Source organism: Heloderma suspectum, chromosome 5 (genome assembly GCF_057233095.1).
Source record: "Heloderma suspectum isolate Gila_16-S chromosome 5, 16-S_ref, whole genome shotgun sequence".
NCBI lineage: Eukaryota > Metazoa > Chordata > Lepidosauria > Squamata > Helodermatidae > Heloderma > Heloderma suspectum.
In genome coordinates, this window is record NC_139462.1 from 233621449 (window position 1) to 233645131 (window position 23683).

Sequence of the window (23683 nt, forward strand, 5' to 3'; positions counted from 1 at the left end):
TGTGTTGGACTGGCGTAATAGGGATGTCAGGAGCGTCGGACAGTTGGGTGGAGTCTGATAGACTCCTCCTGCAGCCCCCACAAGCCACCACTCATCAAGTTGTGGACCCCTCGTGGGAGCACTCGCTGGGCGCTGCATGGCCAGGAGCACCCTGCAGCCACCTCTTCCTCGCTGCAAGCGGCCGTTTTTACCGAAGGTGGCAGCTCTGTAATTTTGATATTTTTTCACGTTGAATGACACAGCAGCCATACAGGGACATCTCCTCAAGGTTAGGGTAACGTGAAAGTGCCCTCGATGCCTCTAGTGTTGCAGACATGGCCCTGTGCGGCCGCCGTTTTGCGCAACATTAAAAATCGAACATTACGAGCACCACCTTACGTACAAATGGTGGCTGACATCGAGAACCTGGCAGCTGTGGGGTGCTCCCAGACCGCTCGCTGAGCCCTACAGGGCTCATACAGCCCGGCGAGCGGGGGGCCGGCCATGGTGAGTCGGCGAGCGCCTGCCGAGCGCAGGCATGGGAAATCCCGCAAAACCCTTTGAAGACATATCACTCAACACATGAAGAAGGGGTGGTGAGAGCCCATCATAGCCAGGTAATGTGCTTCAATAGGAGCTCAGGCAGCCCAAGAAGATGCTGGACCATACTGGTGTTCCTCACTTTTTTTCTGGTGATTCTCCCCCCCCCCCAAGAGCACAGTCGAGCACGCAAACGTTTCAGCAAAAGAGTGGGGGAGTTCCCACTGTCCACAGTCACAAACCTCCCCCCCATCAGACAAACACAGTGGTGTGGTTTGGTATGTCTCCTTAAGCAATGGTTAATGTCAACTTTACAGAAAGGAGGACCACATGAACGAGAATTCTTAACTTGATTCTGCCTTTGGTGCCCATGGAGCATTTTCGTCATTACCTCTCTCGGCTTTAGGACCATTCCCACCCCTCCCTGTTTCCATGTCTTCTCCATACACTTCATCTTCCTCTGGCCTCTTTAGTGTTGATATCCCATTAGTTGTCCTGGGAAGGTCCTTGAGATATGGCTCGTCCTCATTCTCCTGCACCATCTCCTCCAGCTTGGAGAGCAGCTCTTTAGCTTGGAGGATCATGTCCTTGCCTGTTGCCTTATTGTTGAAAGCACAGCAACGTTCCTGACATTTCCTGACCAAAGCCTGAAGGGAACTGTTGCCCGACTGCTGTATGTAGTCCTCCAGGCTTCCTGTGCCTAGGTCTTCCTTGCGGGTGAATAAGACGATCATATGCTTCGTGGCCTCGTGGCCAAAAATGTCCTCCACCCTCTTTGCAGCCACATTGTCTTCTTCAGTGAAGCGACCTGCCTGTGTCACAAACACCAGAACGTGGGGGCCTGGCCCACACAGAGAGAAGCACTTCTGGATCTCCTGGGAATGCCACGGTTCTTGAACGTGGGCGTCAAACAGTGCTGGAGTGTCAACGATGCATATCCGCTTCCCATTCCAGTCCTTTGCCCGGTCCTCTCTCGTGCAAGTCTGGGTCACGGGCTTTTGGGAAAGCTGGGATGCAAATTTCATTTCACCCAGAATTGTGTTTCCTGTGGCACTTCTCCCTCCTCCTGGCTTCCCAACAAGGACGATCCGTAGCTCTTCTGGCTCCGGGCTGTAGCTCGTGTTCCCAGACCCTGTTGGGAAGAGACCAGGCACAATGGGCATTTTGGAATATCACCGTGGTTTTCTCCACTCCGCCTTTTAAAATGCACCCCAGTGGCACCCCCTCCCTTTCATTGCACCTTCCATGAGCCCCCATATTGTTACATCCAACAAGATTAAAAATAGGGGAGCGATGAGCTTTCTTTTAATCTCGGGGGGGCAGTGATGAGAAGGGCAGCTGTGCAACGAGGAAGCACAGCACACAAACATTCAGCATGTATTTAACACAAAAATGTCAACAGTAATAACACGAGAGGCCATGGCTTGGTGGGGGCAGAGCAGGGCCCATCTGGATGTGCAGTGGGGAGAGAATGTTTAGCATTTCATTCCCCGGCTTCCTCTTTGCTTCTCGTGATGCGGAGCAGAAACTGGAGAGATAAGCAAATGCAGGAACGTTTTCCTACAGGGCAATCCCATGGACCTACAGCATGCCCAGCACAAATGCAATGGGATCTGCTTCCAGGTAAGTGTGGGTAGTACAGCTGCAACAGTCATTGTTTAACATGGAGGTGTTAGCAGAGACAGGCTTCTCTCTGCAGCAGCCGTGCTATCCCTTTGTGAAATGGCTGCAATCCGTTCTCTGTCATCCAGGACTGTAGGACATGAAATAATGATGCTGTCAAAGATGCTTCAAGCTGGACTGTTGTGCTGAGTAGGGGGTTGGAACCACTGACCTAAATGGCACCTTCCAAAGTTATGATTCTAGCAAGTAGACTGATGCAGCTTGGAGGGTCTCCTTCTGGAGTAGCTAGATGTGAAGGTACCAGAAGGGGGAGACATAAGAGTCTAGAAATCTCAACTGAATTCTACCCGCAATGATCCCCTACAGTGATCCCCACCTCAGTCAGCTGTGTTGGACTGGCGTAATAGGGATGTCAGGAGCGTCGGACAGTTGGGTGGAGTCTGATAGACTCCTCCTGCAGCCCCCACAAGCCACCACTCATCAAGTTGTGGACCCCTCGTGGGAGCACTCGCTGGGCGCTGCATGGCCAGGAGCACCCTGCAGCCACCTCTTCCTCGCTGCAAGCGGCCGTTTTTACCGAAGGTGGCAGCTCTGTAATTTTGATATTTTTTCACGTTGAATGACACAGCAGCCATACAGGGACATCTCCTCAAGGTTAGGGTAACGTGAAAGTGCCCTCGATGCCTCTAGTGTTGCAGACATGGCCCTGTGCGGCCGCCGTTTTGCGCAACATTAAAAATCGAACATTACGAGCACCACCTTACGTACAAATGGTGGCTGACATCGAGAACCTGGCAGCTGTGGGGTGCTCCCAGACCGCTCGCTGAGCCCTACAGGGCTCATACAGCCCGGCGAGCGGGGGGCCGGCCATGGTGAGTCGGCGAGCGCCTGCCGAGCGCAGGCATGGGAAATCCCGCAAAACCCTTTGAAGACATATCACTCAACACATGAAGAAGGGGTGGTGAGAGCCCATCATAGCCAGGTAATGTGCTTCAATAGGAGCTCAGGCAGCCCAAGAAGATGCTGGACCATACTGGTGTTCCTCACTTTTTTTCTGGTGATTCTCCCCCCCCCCCAAGAGCACAGTCGAGCACGCAAACGTTTCAGCAAAAGAGTGGGGGAGTTCCCACTGTCCACAGTCACAAACCTCCCCCCCATCAGACAAACACACACTTAAACACACCAAGAACACACAGTGGTGTGGTTTGGTATGTCTCCTTAAGCAATGGTTAATGTCAACTTCGCAGAAAGGAGGATCACATGAACGAGAATTCTTAAATTGATTCTACCTTTGGTGCTCATGGAACATTTTCCTTCATTGCCTCTCTTGGCTTTAGGACCATTCCCACCCCTCCCTGTTTCCATGTCTTCTCCATATACTTCATCTTCCTTTGCCCTCTTTAGTGTTGATAATCTCTTAGTTGTCCTGGGAAGGTCCTTGAGATATGGCTTGTCCCCATTCTCCTGCACCATCTCCTCCAGCTTGGAGAGCAGCTCTTTAGCTTGGAGGATCATGTCCTTGCCTGTTGCCTTATTGTTGAAAGCACAGCAACGTTCCTGACATTTCCCGACCAAAGCCTGAAGGGAACTGTTGCCCGACTGCTGTATGTAGTCCTCCAGGCCTCCTGTGCCTAGGTCTTCCTTGCGGGTGAATAAGACGATCATATGCTTCGTGGCCTCCTGGCCAAAAATGTCCTCCACCCTCTTTGCAGCCACATTGTCTTCTTCAGTGAAGCGACCTGCCTGTGTCACAAACACCAGAACGTGGGGGCCTGGCCCACACAGAGAGAAGCACTTCTGGATCTCCTGGGAATGCCACGGTTCTTGAACGTGGGCGTCAAACAGTGCTGGAGTGTCAACGATGCATATCCGCTTCCCATTCCAGTCCTTTGCCCGGTCCTCTCTCGTGCAAGTCTGGGTCACGGGCTTTTGGGAAAGCTGGGATGCAAATTTCATTTCACCCAGAATTGTGTTTCCTGTGGCACTTCTCCCTCCTCCTGGCTTCCCAACAAGGACGATCCGTAGCTCTTCTGGCTCCGGGCTGTAGCTCGTGTTCCCAGACCCTGTTGGGAAGAGACCAGGCACAATGGGCATTTTGGAATATCACCGTGGTTTTCTCCACTCCGCCTTTTAAAATGCACCCCAGTGGCACCCCCTCCCTTTCATTGCACCTTCCATGAGCCCCCATATTGTTACATCCAACAAGATTAAAAATAGGGGAGCGATGAGCTTTCTTTTAATCTCGGGGGGGCAGTGATGAGAAGGGCAGCTGTGCAACGAGGAAGCACAGCACACAAACATTCAGCATGTATTTAACACAAAAATGTCAACAGTAATAACACGAGAGGCCATGGCTTGGTGGGGGCAGAGCAGGGCCCATCTGGATGTGCAGTGGGGAGAGAATGTTTAGCATTTCATTCCCCGGCTTCCTCTTTGCTTCTCGTGATGCGGAGCAGAAACTGGAGAGATAAGCAAATGCAGGAACGTTTTCCTACAGGGCAATCCCATGGACCTACAGCATGCCCAGCACAAATGCAATGGGATCTGCTTCCAGGTAAGTGTGGGTAGTACAGCTGCAACAGTCATTGTTTAACATGGAGGTGTTAGCAGAGACAGGCTTCTCTCTGCAGCAGCCGTGCTATCCCTTTGTGAAATGGCTGCAATCCGTTCTCTGTCATCCAGGACTGTAGGACATGAAATAATGATGCTGTCAAAGATGCTTCAAGCTGGACTGTTGTGCTGAGTAGGGGGTTGGAACCACTGATCTAAATGGCACCTTCCAAAGTTATGATTCTAGCAAGTAGACTGATGCAGCTTGGAGGGTCTCCTTCTGGAGTAGCTAGATGTGAAGGTACCAGAAGGGGGAGACATAAGAGTCTAGAAATCTCAACTGAATTCTACCCGCAATGATCCCCTACAGTGATCCCCACCTCAGTCAGCTGTGTTGGACTGGCGTAATAGGGATGTCAGGAGCGTCGGACAGTTGGGTGGAGTCTGATAGACTCCTCCTGCAGCCCCCACAAGCCACCACTCATCAAGTTGTGGACCCCTCGTGGGAGCACTCGCTGGGCGCTGCATGGCCAGGAGCACCCTGCAGCCACCTCTTCCTCGCTGCAAGCGGCCGTTTTTACCGAAGGTGGCAGCTCTGTAATTTTGATATTTTTTCACGTTGAATGACACAGCAGCCATACAGGGACATCTCCTCAAGGTTAGGGTAACGTGAAAGTGCCCTCGATGCCTCTAGTGTTGCAGACATGGCCCTGTGCGGCCGCCGTTTTGCGCAACATTAAAAATCGAACATTACGAGCACCACCTTACGTACAAATGGTGGCTGACATCGAGAACCTGGCAGCTGTGGGGTGCTCCCAGACCGCTCGCTGAGCCCTACAGGGCTCATACAGCCCGGCGAGCGGGGGGCCGGCCATGGTGAGTCGGCGAGCGCCTGCCGAGCGCAGGCATGGGAAATCCCGCAAAACCCTTTGAAGACATATCACTCAACACATGAAGAAGGGGTGGTGAGAGCCCATCATAGCCAGGTAATGTGCTTCAATAGGAGCTCAGGCAGCCCAAGAAGATGCTGGACCATACTGGTGTTCCTCACTTTTTTTCTGGTGATTCTCCCCCCCCCCAAGAGCACAGTCGAGCACGCAAACGTTTCAGCAAAAGAGTGGGGGAGTTCCCACTGTCCACAGTCACAAACCTCCCCCCCATCAGACAAACACACACTTAAACACACCAAGAACACACAGTGGTGTGGTTTGGTATGTCTCCTTAAGCAATGGTTAATGTCAACTTCGCAGAAAGGAGGATCACATGAACGAGAATTCTTAAATTGATTCTACCTTTGGTGCTCATGGAACATTTTCCTTCATTGCCTCTCTTGGCTTTAGGACCATTCCCACCCCTCCCTGTTTCCATGTCTTCTCCATATACTTCATCTTCCTTTGCCCTCTTTAGTGTTGATAATCTCTTAGTTGTCCTGGGAAGGTCCTTGAGATATGGCTTGTCCCCATTCTCCTGCACCATCTCCTCCAGCTTGGAGAGCAGCTCTTTAGCTTGGAGGATCATGTCCTTGCCTGTTGCCTTATTGTTGAAAGCACAGCAACGTTCCTGACATTTCCCGACCAAAGCCTGAAGGGAACTGTTGCCCGACTGCTGTATGTAGTCCTCCAGGCCTCCTGTGCCTAGGTCTTCCTTGCGGGTGAATAAGACGATCATATGCTTCGTGGCCTCCTGGCCAAAAATGTCCTCCACCCTCTTTGCAGCCACATTGTCTTCTTCAGTGAAGCGACCTGCCTGTGTCACAAACACCAGAACGTGGGGGCCTGGCCCACACAGAGAGAAGCACTTCTGGATCTCCTGGGAATGCCACGGTTCTTGAACGTGGGCGTCAAACAGTGCTGGAGTGTCAACGATGCATATCCGCTTCCCATTCCAGTCCTTTGCCCGGTCCTCTCTCGTGCAAGTCTGGGTCACGGGCTTTTGGGAAAGCTGGGATGCAAATTTCATTTCACCCAGAATTGTGTTTCCTGTGGCACTTCTCCCTCCTCCTGGCTTCCCAACAAGGACGATCCGTAGCTCTTCTGGCTCCGGGCTGTAGCTCGTGTTCCCAGACCCTGTTGGGAAGAGACCAGGCACAATGGGCATTTTGGAATATCACCGTGGTTTTCTCCACTCCGCCTTTTAAAATGCACCCCAGTGGCACCCCCTCCCTTTCATTGCACCTTCCATGAGCCCCCATATTGTTACATCCAACAAGATTAAAAATAGGGGAGCGATGAGCTTTCTTTTAATCTCGGGGGGGCAGTGATGAGAAGGGCAGCTGTGCAACGAGGAAGCACAGCACACAAACATTCAGCATGTATTTAACACAAAAATGTCAACAGTAATAACACGAGAGGCCATGGCTTGGTGGGGGCAGAGCAGGGCCCATCTGGATGTGCAGTGGGGAGAGAATGTTTAGCATTTCATTCCCCGGCTTCCTCTTTGCTTCTCGTGATGCGGAGCAGAAACTGGAGAGATAAGCAAATGCAGGAACGTTTTCCTACAGGGCAATCCCATGGACCTACAGCATGCCCAGCACAAATGCAATGGGATCTGCTTCCAGGTAAGTGTGGGTAGTACAGCTGCAACAGTCATTGTTTAACATGGAGGTGTTAGCAGAGACAGGCTTCTCTCTGCAGCAGCCGTGCTATCCCTTTGTGAAATGGCTGCAATCCGTTCTCTGTCATCCAGGACTGTAGGACATGAAATAATGATGCTGTCAAAGATGCTTCAAGCTGGACTGTTGTGCTGAGTAGGGGGTTGGAACCACTGACCTAAATGGCACCTTCCAAAGTTATGATTCTAGCAAGTAGACTGATGCAGCTTGGAGGGTCTCCTTCTGGAGTAGCTAGATGTGAAGGTACCAGAAGGGGGAGACATAAGAGTCTAGAAATCTCAACTGAATTCTACCCGCAATGATCCCCTACAGTGATCCCCACCTCAGTCAGCTGTGTTGGACTGGCGTAATAGGGATGTCAGGAGCGTCGGACAGTTGGGTGGAGTCTGATAGACTCCTCCTGCAGCCCCCACAAGCCACCACTCATCAAGTTGTGGACCCCTCGTGGGAGCACTCGCTGGGCGCTGCATGGCCAGGAGCACCCTGCAGCCACCTCTTCCTCGCTGCAAGCGGCCGTTTTTACCGAAGGTGGCAGCTCTGTAATTTTGATATTTTTTCACGTTGAATGACACAGCAGCCATACAGGGACATCTCCTCAAGGTTAGGGTAACGTGAAAGTGCCCTCGATGCCTCTAGTGTTGCAGACATGGCCCTGTGCGGCCGCCGTTTTGCGCAACATTAAAAATCGAACATTACGAGCACCACCTTACGTACAAATGGTGGCTGACATCGAGAACCTGGCAGCTGTGGGGTGCTCCCAGACCGCTCGCTGAGCCCTACAGGGCTCATACAGCCCGGCGAGCGGGGGGCCGGCCATGGTGAGTCGGCGAGCGCCTGCCGAGCGCAGGCATGGGAAATCCCGCAAAACCCTTTGAAGACATATCACTCAACACATGAAGAAGGGGTGGTGAGAGCCCATCATAGCCAGGTAATGTGCTTCAATAGGAGCTCAGGCAGCCCAAGAAGATGCTGGACCATACTGGTGTTCCTCACTTTTTTTCTGGTGATTCTCCCCCCCCCCCAAGAGCACAGTCGAGCACGCAAACGTTTCAGCAAAAGAGTGGGGGAGTTCCCACTGTCCACAGTCACAAACCTCCCCCCCATCAGACAAACACAGTGGTGTGGTTTGGTATGTCTCCTTAAGCAATGGTTAATGTCAACTTTACAGAAAGGAGGACCACATGAACGAGAATTCTTAACTTGATTCTGCCTTTGGTGCCCATGGAGCATTTTCGTCATTACCTCTCTCGGCTTTAGGACCATTCCCACCCCTCTCTGTTTCCATGTCTTCTCCATACACTTCATCTTCCTCTGGCCTCTTTAGTGTTGATATCCCATTAGTTGTCCTGGGAAGGTCCTTGAGATATGGCTCGTCCTCATTCTCCTGCACCATCTCCTCCAGTTTGGAGAGCAGCTCTTTAGCTTGGAGGATCATGTCCTTGCCTGTTGCCTTATTGTTGAAAGCACAGCAACGTTCCTGACATTTCCTGACCAAAGCCTGAAGGGAACTGTTGCCCGACTGCTGTATGTAGTCCTCCAGGCTTCCTGTGCCTAGGTCTTCCTTGCGGGTGAATAAGACGATCATATGCTTCGTGGCCTCGTGGCCAAAAATGTCCTCCACCCTCTTTGCAGCCACATTGTCTTCTTCAGTGAAGCGACCTGCCTGTGTCACAAACACCAGAACGTGGGGGCCTGGCCCACACAGAGAGAAGCACTTCTGGATCTCCTGGGAATGCCACGGTTCTTGAACGTGGGCGTCAAACAGTGCTGGAGTGTCAACGATGCATATCCGCTTCCCATTCCAGTCCTTTGCCCGGTCCTCTCTCGTGCAAGTCTGGGTCACGGGCTTTTGGGAAAGCTGGGATGCAAATTTCATTTCACCCAGAATTGTGTTTCCTGTGGCACTTCTCCCTCCTCCTGGCTTCCCAACAAGGACGATCCGTAGCTCTTCTGGCTCCGGGCTGTAGCTCGTGTTCCCAGACCCTGTTGGGAAGAGACCAGGCACAATGGGCATTTTGGAATATCACCGTGGTTTTCTCCACTCCGCCTTTTAAAATGCACCCCAGTGGCACCCCCTCCCTTTCATTGCACCTTCCATGAGCCCCCATATTGTTACATCCAACAAGATTAAAAATAGGGGAGCGATGAGCTTTCTTTTAATCTCGGGGGGGCAGTGATGAGAAGGGCAGCTGTGCAACGAGGAAGCACAGCACACAAACATTCAGCATGTATTTAACACAAAAATGTCAACAGTAATAACACGAGAGGCCATGGCTTGGTGGGGGCAGAGCAGGGCCCATCTGGATGTGCAGTGGGGAGAGAATGTTTAGCATTTCATTCCCCGGCTTCCTCTTTGCTTCTCGTGATGCGGAGCAGAAACTGGAGAGATAAGCAAATGCAGGAACGTTTTCCTACAGGGCAATCCCATGGACCTACAGCATGCCCAGCACAAATGCAATGGGATCTGCTTCCAGGTAAGTGTGGGTAGTACAGCTGCAACAGTCATTGTTTAACATGGAGGTGTTAGCAGAGACAGGCTTCTCTCTGCAGCAGCCGTGCTATCCCTTTGTGAAATGGCTGCAATCCGTTCTCTGTCATCCAGGACTGTAGGACATGAAATAATGATGCTGTCAAAGATGCTTCAAGCTGGACTGTTGTGCTGAGTAGGGGGTTGGAACCACTGACCTAAATGGCACCTTCCAAAGTTATGATTCTAGCAAGTAGACTGATGCAGCTTGGAGGGTCTCCTTCTGGAGTAGCTAGATGTGAAGGTACCAGAAGGGGGAGACATAAGAGTCTAGAAATCTCAACTGAATTCTACCCGCAATGATCCCCTACAGTGATCCCCACCTCAGTCAGCTGTGTTGGACTGGCGTAATAGGGATGTCAGGAGCGTCGGACAGTTGGGTGGAGTCTGATAGACTCCTCCTGCAGCCCCCACAAGCCACCACTCATCAAGTTGTGGACCCCTCGTGGGAGCACTCGCTGGGCGCTGCATGGCCAGGAGCACCCTGCAGCCACCTCTTCCTCGCTGCAAGCGGCCGTTTTTACCGAAGGTGGCAGCTCTGTAATTTTGATATTTTTTCACGTTGAATGACACAGCAGCCATACAGGGACATCTCCTCAAGGTTAGGGTAACGTGAAAGTGCCCTCGATGCCTCTAGTGTTGCAGACATGGCCCTGTGCGGCCGCCGTTTTGCGCAACATTAAAAATCGAACATTACGAGCACCACCTTACGTACAAATGGTGGCTGACATCGAGAACCTGGCAGCTGTGGGGTGCTCCCAGACCGCTCGCTGAGCCCTACAGGGCTCATACAGCCCGGCGAGCGGGGGGCCGGCCATGGTGAGTCGGCGAGCGCCTGCCGAGCGCAGGCATGGGAAATCCCGCAAAACCCTTTGAAGACATATCACTCAACACATGAAGAAGGGGTGGTGAGAGCCCATCATAGCCAGGTAATGTGCTTCAATAGGAGCTCAGGCAGCCCAAGAAGATGCTGGACCATACTGGTGTTCCTCACTTTTTTTCTGGTGATTCTCCCCCCCCCCCCAAGAGCACAGTCGAGCACGCAAACGTTTCAGCAAAAGAGTGGGGGAGTTCCCACTGTCCACAGTCACAAACCTCCCCCCCATCAGACAAACACACACTTAAACACACCAAGAACACACAGTGGTGTGGTTTGGTATGTCTCCTTAAGCAATGGTTAATGTCAACTTCGCAGAAAGGAGGATCACATGAACGAGAATTCTTAAATTGATTCTACCTTTGGTGCTCATGGAACATTTTCCTTCATTGCCTCTCTTGGCTTTAGGACCATTCCCACCCCTCCCTGTTTCCATGTCTTCTCCATATACTTCATCTTCCTTTGCCCTCTTTAGTGTTGATAATCTCTTAGTTGTCCTGGGAAGGTCCTTGAGATATGGCTTGTCCCCATTCTCCTGCACCATCTCCTCCAGCTTGGAGAGCAGCTCTTTAGCTTGGAGGATCATGTCCTTGCCTGTTGCCTTATTGTTGAAAGCACAGCAACGTTCCTGACATTTCCCGACCAAAGCCTGAAGGGAACTGTTGCCCGACTGCTGTATGTAGTCCTCCAGGCCTCCTGTGCCTAGGTCTTCCTTGCGGGTGAATAAGACGATCATATGCTTCGTGGCCTCCTGGCCAAAAATGTCCTCCACCCTCTTTGCAGCCACATTGTCTTCTTCAGTGAAGCGACCTGCCTGTGTCACAAACACCAGAACGTGGGGGCCTGGCCCACACAGAGAGAAGCACTTCTGGATCTCCTGGGAATGCCACGGTTCTTGAACGTGGGCGTCAAACAGTGCTGGAGTGTCAACGATGCATATCCGCTTCCCATTCCAGTCCTTTGCCCGGTCCTCTCTCGTGCAAGTCTGGGTCACGGGCTTTTGGGAAAGCTGGGATGCAAATTTCATTTCACCCAGAATTGTGTTTCCTGTGGCACTTCTCCCTCCTCCTGGCTTCCCAACAAGGACGATCCGTAGCTCTTCTGGCTCCGGGCTGTAGCTCGTGTTCCCAGACCCTGTTGGGAAGAGACCAGGCACAATGGGCATTTTGGAATATCACCGTGGTTTTCTCCACTCCGCCTTTTAAAATGCACCCCAGTGGCACCCCCTCCCTTTCATTGCACCTTCCATGAGCCCCCATATTGTTACATCCAACAAGATTAAAAATAGGGGAGCGATGAGCTTTCTTTTAATCTCGGGGGGGCAGTGATGAGAAGGGCAGCTGTGCAACGAGGAAGCACAGCACACAAACATTCAGCATGTATTTAACACAAAAATGTCAACAGTAATAACACGAGAGGCCATGGCTTGGTGGGGGCAGAGCAGGGCCCATCTGGATGTGCAGTGGGGAGAGAATGTTTAGCATTTCATTCCCCGGCTTCCTCTTTGCTTCTCGTGATGCGGAGCAGAAACTGGAGAGATAAGCAAATGCAGGAACGTTTTCCTACAGGGCAATCCCATGGACCTACAGCATGCCCAGCACAAATGCAATGGGATCTGCTTCCAGGTAAGTGTGGGTAGTACAGCTGCAACAGTCATTGTTTAACATGGAGGTGTTAGCAGAGACAGGCTTCTCTCTGCAGCAGCCGTGCTATCCCTTTGTGAAATGGCTGCAATCCGTTCTCTGTCATCCAGGACTGTAGGACATGAAATAATGATGCTGTCAAAGATGCTTCAAGCTGGACTGTTGTGCTGAGTAGGGGGTTGGAACCACTGACCTAAATGGCACCTTCCAAAGTTATGATTCTAGCAAGTAGACTGATGCAGCTTGGAGGGTCTCCTTCTGGAGTAGCTAGATGTGAAGGTACCAGAAGGGGGAGACATAAGAGTCTAGAAATCTCAACTGAATTCTACCCGCAATGATCCCCTACAGTGATCCCCACCTCAGTCAGCTGTGTTGGACTGGCGTAATAGGGATGTCAGGAGCGTCGGACAGTTGGGTGGAGTCTGATAGACTCCTCCTGCAGCCCCCACAAGCCACCACTCATCAAGTTGTGGACCCCTCGTGGGAGCACTCGCTGGGCGCTGCATGGCCAGGAGCACCCTGCAGCCACCTCTTCCTCGCTGCAAGCGGCCGTTTTTACCGAAGGTGGCAGCTCTGTAATTTTGATATTTTTTCACGTTGAATGACACAGCAGCCATACAGGGACATCTCCTCAAGGTTAGGGTAACGTGAAAGTGCCCTCGATGCCTCTAGTGTTGCAGACATGGCCCTGTGCGGCCGCCGTTTTGCGCAACATTAAAAATCGAACATTACGAGCACCACCTTACGTACAAATGGTGGCTGACATCGAGAACCTGGCAGCTGTGGGGTGCTCCCAGACCGCTCGCTGAGCCCTACAGGGCTCATACAGCCCGGCGAGCGGGGGGCCGGCCATGGTGAGTCGGCGAGCGCCTGCCGAGCGCAGGCATGGGAAATCCCGCAAAACCCTTTGAAGACATATCACTCAACACATGAAGAAGGGGTGGTGAGAGCCCATCATAGCCAGGTAATGTGCTTCAATAGGAGCTCAGGCAGCCCAAGAAGATGCTGGACCATACTGGTGTTCCTCACTTTTTTTCTGGTGATTCTCCCCCCCCCCCCCCCAAGAGCACAGTAGAGCACGCAAACGTTTCAGCAAAAGAGTGGGGGAGTTCCCACTGTCCACAGTCACAAACCTCCCCCCCATCAGACAAACACACACTTAAACACACCAAGAACACACAGTGGTGTGGTTTGGTATGTCTCCTTAAGCAATGGTTAATGTCAACTTCGCAGAAAGGAGGATCACATGAACGAGAATTCTTAAATTGATTCTACCTTTGGTGCTCATGGAACATTTTCCTTCATTGCCTCTCTTGGCTTTAGGACCATTCCCACCCCTCCCTGTTTCCATGTCTTCTCCATATACTTCATCTTCCTTTGCCCTCTTTAGTGTTGATAATCTCTTAGTTGTCCTGGGAAGGTCCTTGAGATATGGCTTGTCCCCATTCTCCTGCACCATCTCCTCCAGCTTGGAGAGCAGCTCTTTAGCTTGGAGGATCATGTCCTTGCCTGTTGCCTTATTGTTGAAAGCACAGCAACGTTCCTGACATTTCCCGACCAAAGCCTGAAGGGAACTGTTGCCCGACTGCTGTATGTAGTCCTCCAGGCCTCCTGTGCCTAGGTCTTCCTTGCGGGTGAATAAGACGATCATATGCTTCGTGGCCTCCTGGCCAAAAATGTCCTCCACCCTCTTTGCAGCCACATTGTCTTCTTCAGTGAAGCGACCTGCCTGTGTCACAAACACCAGAACGTGGGGGCCTGGCCCACACAGAGAGAAGCACTTCTGGATCTCCTGGGAATGCCACGGTTCTTGAACGTGGGCGTCAAACAGTGCTGGAGTGTCAACGATGCATATCCGCTTCCCATTCCAGTCCTTTGCCCGGTCCTCTCTCGTGCAAGTCTGGGTCACGGGCTTTTGGGAAAGCTGGGATGCAAATTTCATTTCACCCAGAATTGTGTTTCCTGTGGCACTTCTCCCTCCTCCTGGCTTCCTAACAAGGACGATCCGTAGCTCTTCTGGCTCCGGGCTGTAGCTCGTGTTCCCAGACCCTGTTGGGAAGAGACCAGGCACAATGGGCATTTTGGAATATCACCGTGGTTTTCTCCACTCCGCCTTTTAAAATGCACCCCAGTGGCACCCCCTCCCTTTCATTGCACCTTCCATGAGCCCCCATATTGTTACATCCAACAAGATTAAAAATAGGGGAGCGATGAGCTTTCTTTTAATCTCGGGGGGGCAGTGATGAGAAGGGCAGCTGTGCAACGAGGAAGCACAGCACACAAACATTCAGCATGTATTTAACACAAAAATGTCAACAGTAATAACACGAGAGGCCATGGCTTGGTGGGGGCAGAGCAGGGCCCATCTGGATGTGCAGTGGGGAGAGAATGTTTAGCATTTCATTCCCCGGCTTCCTCTTTGCTTCTCGTGATGCGGAGCAGAAACTGGAGAGATAAGCAAATGCAGGAACGTTTTCCTACAGGGCAATCCCATGGACCTACAGCATGCCCAGCACAAATGCAATGGGATCTGCTTCCAGGTAAGTGTGGGTAGTACAGCTGCAACAGTCATTGTTTAACATGGAGGTGTTAGCAGAGACAGGCTTCTCTCTGCAGCAGCCGTGCTATCCCTTTGTGAAATGGCTGCAATCCGTTCTCTGTCATCCAGGACTGTAGGACATGAAATAATGATGCTGTCAAAGATGCTTCAAGCTGGACTGTTGTGCTGAGTAGGGGGTTGGAACCACTGACCTAAATGGCACCTTCCAAAGTTATGATTCTAGCAAGTAGACTGATGCAGCTTGGAGGGTCTCCTTCTGGAGTAGCTAGATGTGAAGGTACCAGAAGGGGGAGACATAAGAGTCTAGAAATCTCAACTGAATTCTACCCGCAATGATCCCCTACAGTGATCCCCACCTCAGTCAGCTGTGTTGGACTGGCGTAATAGGGATGTCAGGAGCGTCGGACAGTTGGGTGGAGTCTGATAGACTCCTCCTGCAGCCCCCACAAGCCACCACTCATCAAGTTGTGGACCCCTCGTGGGAGCACTCGCTGGGCGCTGCATGGCCAGGAGCACCCTGCAGCCACCTCTTCCTCGCTGCAAGCGGCCGTTTTTACCGAAGGTGGCAGCTCTGTAATTTTGATATTTTTTCACGTTGAATGACACAGCAGCCATACAGGGACATCTCCTCAAGGTTAGGGTAACGTGAAAGTGCCCTCGATGCCTCTAGTGTTGCAGACATGGCCCTGTGCGGCCGCCGTTTTGCGCAACATTAAAAATCGAACATTACGAGCACCACCTTACGTACAAATGGTGGCTGACATCGAGAACCTGGCAGCTGTGGGGTGCTCCCAGACCGCTCGCTGAGCCCTACAGGGCTCATACAGCCCGGCGAGCGGGGGGCCGGCCATGGTGAGTCGGCGAGCGCCTGCCGAGCGCAGGCATGGGAAATCCCGCAAAACCCTTTGAAGACATATCACTCAACACATGAAGAAGGGGTGGTGAGAGCCCATCATAGCCAGGTAATGTGCTTCAATAGGAGCTCAGGCAGCCCAAGAAGATGCTGGACCATACTGGTGTTCCTCACTTTTTTTCTGGTGATTCTCCCCCCCCCCCCAAGAGCACAGTCGAGCACGCAAACGTTTCAGCAAAAGAGTGGGGGAGTTCCCACTGTCCACAGTCACAAACCTCCCCCCCATCAGACAAACACACACTTAAACACACCAAGAACACACAGTGGTGTGGTTTGGTATGTCTCCTTAAGCAATGGTTAATGTCAACTTCGCAGAAAGGAGGATCACATGAACGAGAATTCTTAAATTGATTCTACCTTTGGTGCTCATGGAACATTTTCCTTCATTGCCTCTCTTGGCTTTAGGACCATTCCCACCCCTCCCTGTTTCCATGTCTTCTCCATATACTTCATCTTCCTTTGCCCTCTTTAGTGTTGATAATCTCTTAGTTGTCCTGGGAAGGTCCTTGAGATATGGCTTGTCCCCATTCTCCTGCACCATCTCCTCCAGCTTGGAGAGCAGCTCTTTAGCTTGGAGGATCATGTCCTTGCCTGTTGCCTTATTGTTGAAAGCACAGCAACGTTCCTGACATTTCCCGACCAAAGCCTGAAGGGAACTGTTGCCCGACTGCTGTATGTAGTCCTCCAGGCCTCCTGTGCCTAGGTCTTCCTTGCGGGTGAATAAGACGATCATATGCTTCGTGGCCTCCTGGCCAAAAATGTCCTCCACCCTCTTTGCAGCCACATTGTCTTCTTCAGTGAAGCGACCTGCCTGTGTCACAAACACCAGAACGTGGGGGCCTGGCCCACACAGAGAGAAGCACTTCTGGATCTCCTGGGAATGCCACGGTTCTTGAACGTGGGCGTCAAACAGTGCTGGAGTGTCAACGATGCATATCCGCTTCCCATTCCAGTCCTTTGCCCGGTCCTCTCTCGTGCAAGTCTGGGTCACGGGCTTTTGGGAAAGCTGGGATGCAAATTTCATTTCACCCAGAATTGTGTTTCCTGTGGCACTTCTCCCTCCTCCTGGCTTCCCAACAAGGACGATCCGTAGCTCTTCTGGCTCCGGGCTGTAGCTCGTGTTCCCAGACCCTGTTGGGAAGAGACCAGGCACAATGGGCATTTTGGAATATCACCGTGGTTTTCTCCACTCCGCCTTTTAAAATGCACCCCAGTGGCACCCCCTCCCTTTCATTGCACCTTCCATGAGCCCCCATATTGTTACATCCAACAAGATTAAAAATAGGGGAGCGATGAGCTTTCTTTTAATCTCGGGGGGGCAGTGATGAGAAGGGCAGCTGTGCAACGAGGAAGCACAGCACACAAACATTCAGCATGTATTTAACACAAAAATGTCAACAGTAATAACACGAGAGGCCATGGCTTGGTGGGGGCAGAGCAGGGCCCATCTGGATGTGCAGTGGGGAGAGAATGTTTAGCATTTCATTCCCCGGCTTCCTCTTTGCTTCTCGTGATGCGGAGCAGAAACTGGAGAGATAAGCAAATGCAGGAACGTTTTCCTACAGGGCAATCCCATGGACCTACAGCATGCCCAGCACAAATGCAATGGGATCTGCTTCCAGGTAAGTGTGGGTAGTACAGCTGCAACAGTCATTGTTTAACATGGAGGTGTTAGCAGAGACAGGCTTCTCTCTGCAGCAGCCGTGCTATCCCTTTGTGAAATGGCTGCAATCCGTTCTCTGTCATCCAGGACTGTAGGACATGAAATAATGATGCTGTCAAAGATGCTTCAAGCTGGACTGTTGTGCTGAGTAGGGGGTTGGAACCACTGACCTAAATGGCACCTTCCAAAGTTATGATTCTAGCAAGTAGACTGATGCAGCTTGGAGGGTCTCCTTCTGGAGTAGCTAGATGTGAAGGTACCAGAAGGGGGAGACATAAGAGTCCAGAAATCTCAACTGAATTCTACCCGCAATGATCCCCTACAGTGATCCCCACCTCAGTCAGCTGTGTTGGACTGGCGTAATAGGGATGTCAGGAGCGTCGGACAGTTGGGTGGAGTCTGATAGACTCCTCCTGCAGCCCCCACAAGCCACCACTCATCAAGTTGTGGACCCCTCGTGGGAGCACTCGCTGGGCGCTGCATGGCCAGGAGCACCCTGCAGCCACCTCTTCCTCGCTGCAAGCGGCCGTTTTTACCGAAGGTGGCAGCTCTGTAATTTTGATATTTTTTCACGTTGAATGACACAGCAGCCATACAGGGACATCTCCTCAAGGTTAGGGTAACGTGAAAGTGCCCTCGATGCCTCTAGTGTTGCAGACATGGCCCTGTGCGGCCGCCGTTTTGCGCAACATTAAAAATCGAACATTACGAGCACCACCTTACGTACAAATGGTGGCTGACATCGAGAACCTGGCAGCTGTGGGGTGCTCCCAGACCGCTCGCTGAGCCCTACAGGGCTCATACAGCCCGGCGAGCGGGGGGCCGGCCATGGTGAGTCGGCGAGCGCCTGCCGAGCGCAGGCATGGGAAATCCCGCAAAACCCTTTGAAGACATATCACTCAACACATGAAGAAGGGGTGGTGAGAGCCCATCATAGCCAGGTAATGTGCTTCAATAGGAGCTCAGGCAGCCCAAGAAGATGCTGGACCATACTGGTGTTCCTCACTTTTTTTCTGGTGATTCTCCCCCCCCCCCAAGAGCACAGTCGAGCACGCAAACGTTTCAGCAAAAGAGTGGGGGAGTTCCCACTGTCCACAGTCACAAACCTCCCCCCCATCAGACAAACACACACTTAAACACACCAAGAACACACAGTGGTGTGGTTTGGTATGTCTCCTTAAGCAATGGTTAATGTCAACTTCGCAGAAAGGAGGATCACATGAACGAGAATTCTTAAATTGATTCTACCTTTGGTGCTCATGGAACATTTTCCTTCATTGCCTCTCTTGGCTTTAGGACCATTCCCACCCCTCCCTGTTTCCATGTCTTCTCCATATACTTCATCTTCCTTTGCCCTCTTTAGTGTTGATAATCTCTTAGTTGTCCTGGGAAGGTCCTTGAGATATGGCTTGTCCCCATTCTCCTGCACCATCTCCTCCAGCTTGGAGAGCAGCTCTTTAGCTTGGAGGATCATGTCCTTGCCTGTTGCCTTATTGTTGAAAGCACAGCAACGTTCCTGACATTTCCCGACCAAAGCCTGAAGGGAACTGTTGCCCGACTGCTGTATGTAGTCCTCCAGGCCTCCTGTGCCTAGGTCTTCCTTGCGGGTGAATAAGACGATCATATGCTTCGTGGCCTCCTGGCCAAAAATGTCCTCCACCCTCTTTGCAGCCACATTGTCTTCTTCAGTGAAGCGACCTGCCTGTGTCACAAACACCAGAACGTGGGGGCCTGGCCCACACAGAGAGAAGCACTTCTGGATCTCCTGGGAATGCCACGGTTCTTGAACGTGGGCGTCAAACAGTGCTGGAGTGTCAACGATGCATATCCGCTTCCCATTCCAGTCCTTTGCCCGGTCCTCTCTCGTGCAAGTCTGGGTCACGGGCTTTTGGGAAAGCTGGGATGCAAATTTCATTTCACCCAGAATTGTGTTTCCTGTGGCACTTCTCCCTCCTCCTGGCTTCCCAACAAGGACGATCTGTAGCTCTTCTGGCTCCGGGCTGTAGCTCGTGTTCCCAGACCCTGTTGGGAAGAGACCAGGCACAATGGGCATTTTGGAATATCACCGTGGTTTTCTCCACTCCGCCTTTTAAAATGCACCCCAGTGGCACCCCCTCCCTTTCATTGCACCTTCCATGAGCCCCCATATTGTTACATCCAACAAGATTAAAAATAGGGGAGCGATGAGCTTTCTTTTAATCTCGGGGGGGCAGTGATGAGAAGGGCAGCTGTGCAACGAGGAAGCACAGCACACAAACATTCAGCATGTATTTAACACAAAAATGTCAACAGTAATAACACGAGAGGCCATGGCTTGGTGGGGGCAGAGCAGGGCCCATCTGGATGTGCAGTGGGGAGAGAATGTTTAGCATTTCATTCCCCGGCTTCCTCTTTGCTTCTCGTGATGCGGAGCAGAAACTGGAGAGATAAGCAAATGCAGGAACGTTTTCCTACAGGGCAATCCCATGGACCTACAGCATGCCCAGCACAAATGCAATGGGATCTGCTTCCAGGTAAGTGTGGGTAGTACAGCTGCAACAGTCATTGTTTAACATGGAGGTGTTAGCAGAGACAGGCTTCTCTCTGCAGCAGCCGTGCTATCCCTTTGTGAAATGGCTGCAATCCGTTCTCTGTCATCCAGGACTGTAGGACATGAAATAATGATGCTGTCAAAGATGCTTCAAGCTGGACTGTTGTGCTGAGTAGGGGGTTGGAACCACTGACCTAAATGGCACCTTCCAAAGTTATGATTCTAGCAAGTAGACTGATGCAGCTTGGAGGGTCTCCTTCTGGAGTAGCTAGATGTGAAGGTACCAGAAGGGGGAGACATAAGAGTCCAGAAATCTCAACTGAATTCTACCCGCAATGATCCCCTACAGTGATCCCCACCTCAGTCAGCTGTGTTGGACTGGCGTAATAGGGATGTCAGGAGCGTCGGACAGTTGGGTGGAGTCTGATAGACTCCTCCTGCAGCCCCCACAAGCCACCACTCATCAAGTTGTGGACCCCTCGTGGGAGCACTCGCTGGGCGCTGCATGGCCAGGAGCACCCTGCAGCCACCTCTTCCTCGCTGCAAGCGGCCGTTTTTACCGAAGGTGGCAGCTCTGTAATTTTGATATTTTTTCACGTTGAATGACACAGCAGCCATACAGGGACATCTCCTCAAGGTTAGGGTAACGTGAAAGTGCCCTCGATGCCTCTAGTGTTGCAGACATGGCCCTGTGCGGCCGCCGTTTTGCGCAACATTAAAAATCGAACATTACGAGCACCACCTTACGTACAAATGGTGGCTGACATCGAGAACCTGGCAGCTGTGGGGTGCTCCCAGACCGCTCGCTGAGCCCTACAGGGCTCATACAGCCCGGCGAGCGGGGGGCCGGCCATGGTGAGTCGGCGAGCGCCTGCCGAGCGCAGGCATGGGAAATCCCGCAAAACCCTTTGAAGACATATCACTCAACACATGAAGAAGGGGTGGTGAGAGCCCATCATAGCCAGGTAATGTGCTTCAATAGGAGCTCAGGCAGCCCAAGAAGATGCTGGACCATACTGGTGTTCCTCACTTTTTTTCTGGTGATTCTCCCCCCCCCCCAAGAGCACAGTCGAGCACGCAAACGTTTCAGCAAAAGAGTGGGGGAGTTCCCACTGTCCACAGTCACAAACCTCCCCCCCATCAGACAAACACACACTTAAACACACCAAGAACACACAGTGGTGTGGTTTGGTATGTCTCCTTAAGCAATGGTTAATGTCAACTTCGCAGAAAGGAGGATCACATGAACGAGAATTCTTAAATTGATTCTACCTTTGGTGCTCATGGAACATTTTCCTTCATTGCCTCTCTTGGCTTTAGGACCATTCCCACCCCTCCCTGTTTCCATGTCTTCTCCATATACTTCATCTTCCTTTGCCCTCTTTAGTGTTGATAATCTCTTAGTTGTCCTGGGAAGGTCCTTGAGATATGGCTTGTCCCCATTCTCCTGCACCATCTCCTCCAGCTTGGAGAGCAGCTCTTTAGCTTGGAGGATCATGTCCTTGCCTGTTGCCTTATTGTTGAAAGCACAGCAACGTTCCTGACATTTCCCGACCAAAGCCTGAAGGGAACTGTTGCCCGACTGCTGTATGTAGTCCTCCAGGCCTCCTGTGCCTAGGTCTTCCTTGCGGGTGAATAAGACGATCATATGCTTCGTGGCCTCCTGGCCAAAAATGTCCTCCACCCTCTTTGCAGCCACATTGTCTTCTTCAGTGAAGCGACCTGCCTGTGTCACAAACACCAGAACGTGGGGGCCTGGCCCACACAGAGAGAAGCACTTCTGGATCTCCTGGGAATGCCACGGTTCTTGAACGTGGGCGTCAAACAGTGCTGGAGTGTCAACGATGCATATCCGCTTCCCATTCCAGTCCTTTGCCCGGTCCTCTCTCGTGCAAGTCTGGGTCACGGGCTTTTGGGAAAGCTGGGATGCAAATTTCATTTCACCCAGAATTGTGTTTCCTGTGGCACTTCTCCCTCCTCCTGGCTTCCCAACAAGGACGATCCGTAGCTCTTCTGGCTCCGGGCTGTAGCTCGTGTTCCCAGACCCTGTTGGGAAGAGACCAGGCACAATGGGCATTTTGGAATATCACCGTGGTTTTCTCCACTCCGCCTTTTAAAATGCACCCCAGTGGCACCCCCTCCCTTTCATTGCACCTTCCATGAGCCCCCATATTGTTACATCCAACAAGATTAAAAATAGGGGAGCGATGAGCTTTCTTTTAATCTCGGGGGGGCAGTGATGAGAAGGGCAGCTGTGCAACGAGGAAGCACAGCACACAAACATTCAGCATGTATTTAACACAAAAATGTCAACAGTAATAACACGAGAGGCCATGGCTTGGTGGGGGCAGAGCAGGGCCCATCTGGATGTGCAGTGGGGAGAGAATGTTTAGCATTTCATTCCCCGGCTTCCTCTTTGCTTCTCGTGATGCGGAGCAGAAACTGGAGAGATAAGCAAATGCAGGAACGTTTTCCTACAGGGCAATCCCATGGACCTACAGCATGCCCAGCACAAATGCAATGGGATCTGCTTCCAGGTAAGTGTGGGTAGTACAGCTGCAACAGTCATTGTTTAACATGGAGGTGTTAGCAGAGACAGGCTTCTCTCTGCAGCAGCCGTGCTATCCCTTTGTGAAATGGCTGCAATCCGTTCTCTGTCATCCAGGACTGTAGGACATGAAATAATGATGCTGTCAAAGATGCTTCAAGCTGGACTGTTGTGCTGAGTAGGGGGTTGGAACCACTGACCTAAATGGCACCTTCCAAAGTTATGATTCTAGCAAGTAGACTGATGCAGCTTGGAGGGTCTCCTTCTGGAGTAGCTAGATGTGAAGGTACCAGAAGGGGGAGACATAAGAGTCTAGAAATCTCAACTGAATTCTACCCGCAATGATCCCCTACAGTGATCCCCACCTCAGTCAGCTGTGTTGGACTGGCGTAATAGGGATGTCAGGAGCGTCGGACAGTTGGGTGGAGTCTGATAGACTCCTCCTGCAGCCCCCACAAGCCACCACTCATCAAGTTGTGGACCCCTCGTGGGAGCACTCGCTGGGCGCTGCATGGCCAGGAGCACCCTGCAGCCACCTCTTCCTCGCTGCAAGCGGCCGTTTTTACCGAAGGTGGCAGCTCTGTAATTTTGATATTTTTTCACGTTGAATGACACAGCAGCCATACAGGGACATCTCCTCAAGGTTAGGGTAACGTGAAAGTGCCCTCGATGCCTCTAGTGTTGCAGACATGGCCCTGTGCGGCCGCCGTTTTGCGCAACATTAAAAATCGAACATTACGAGCACCACCTTACGTACAAATGGTGGCTGACATCGAGAACCTGGCAGCTGTGGGGTGCTCCCAGACCGCTCGCTGAGCCCTACAGGGCTCATACAGCCCGGCGAGCGGGGGGCCGGCCATGGTGAGTCGGCGAGCGCCTGCCGAGCGCAGGCATGGGAAATCCCGCAAAACCCTTTGAAGACATATCACTCAACACATGAAGAAGGGGTGGTGAGAGCCCATCATAGCCAGGTAATGTGCTTCAATAGGAGCTCAGGCAGCCCAAGAAGATGCTGGACCATACTGGTGTTCCTCACTTTTTTTCTGGTGATTCTCCCCCCCCCCCAAGAGCACAGTCGAGCACGCAAACGTTTCAGCAAAAGAGTGGGGGAGTTCCCAC

The 23683-nt window shown here is 51.9% G+C and overlaps 1 protein-coding gene across 5 annotated transcripts in view; it reads right to left on the bottom strand.

Moving 5' to 3' along the window:
• The window catches only part of LOC146345362 (uncharacterized), a 66206-nt gene that overhangs the window by 19799 nt on the left and 22724 nt on the right, over nt 1–23683 (bottom strand). For 3 of the 5 annotated variants that reach the window (XR_014792530.1, XM_084860026.1, XM_084860023.1), the window contains 9 exons: nt 21289–22062; nt 18735–19508; nt 16181–16954; nt 13626–14399; nt 11068–11841; nt 8504–9286; nt 5985–6758; nt 3432–4205; nt 869–1651 (listed from right to left, as the gene is read on the bottom strand). Coding sequence is in view for 4 of the 5 variants with exons in the window: in XM_084860026.1 (XP_084716152.1) it covers nt 869–1651; nt 3432–4205; nt 5985–6758; nt 8504–9286; nt 11068–11841; nt 13626–14399; nt 16181–16954; nt 18735–19508; nt 21289–22062 (6984 nt within the window). In the remaining variant the exon portion in view is untranslated. The remainder of the gene's footprint in view (nt 1–868; nt 1652–3431; nt 4206–5984; nt 6759–8503; nt 9287–11067; nt 11842–13625; nt 14400–16180; nt 16955–18734; nt 19509–21288; nt 22063–23683) is intronic. The other 2 variants (XM_084860024.1, XM_084860025.1) reach the window with 2 other exon arrangements.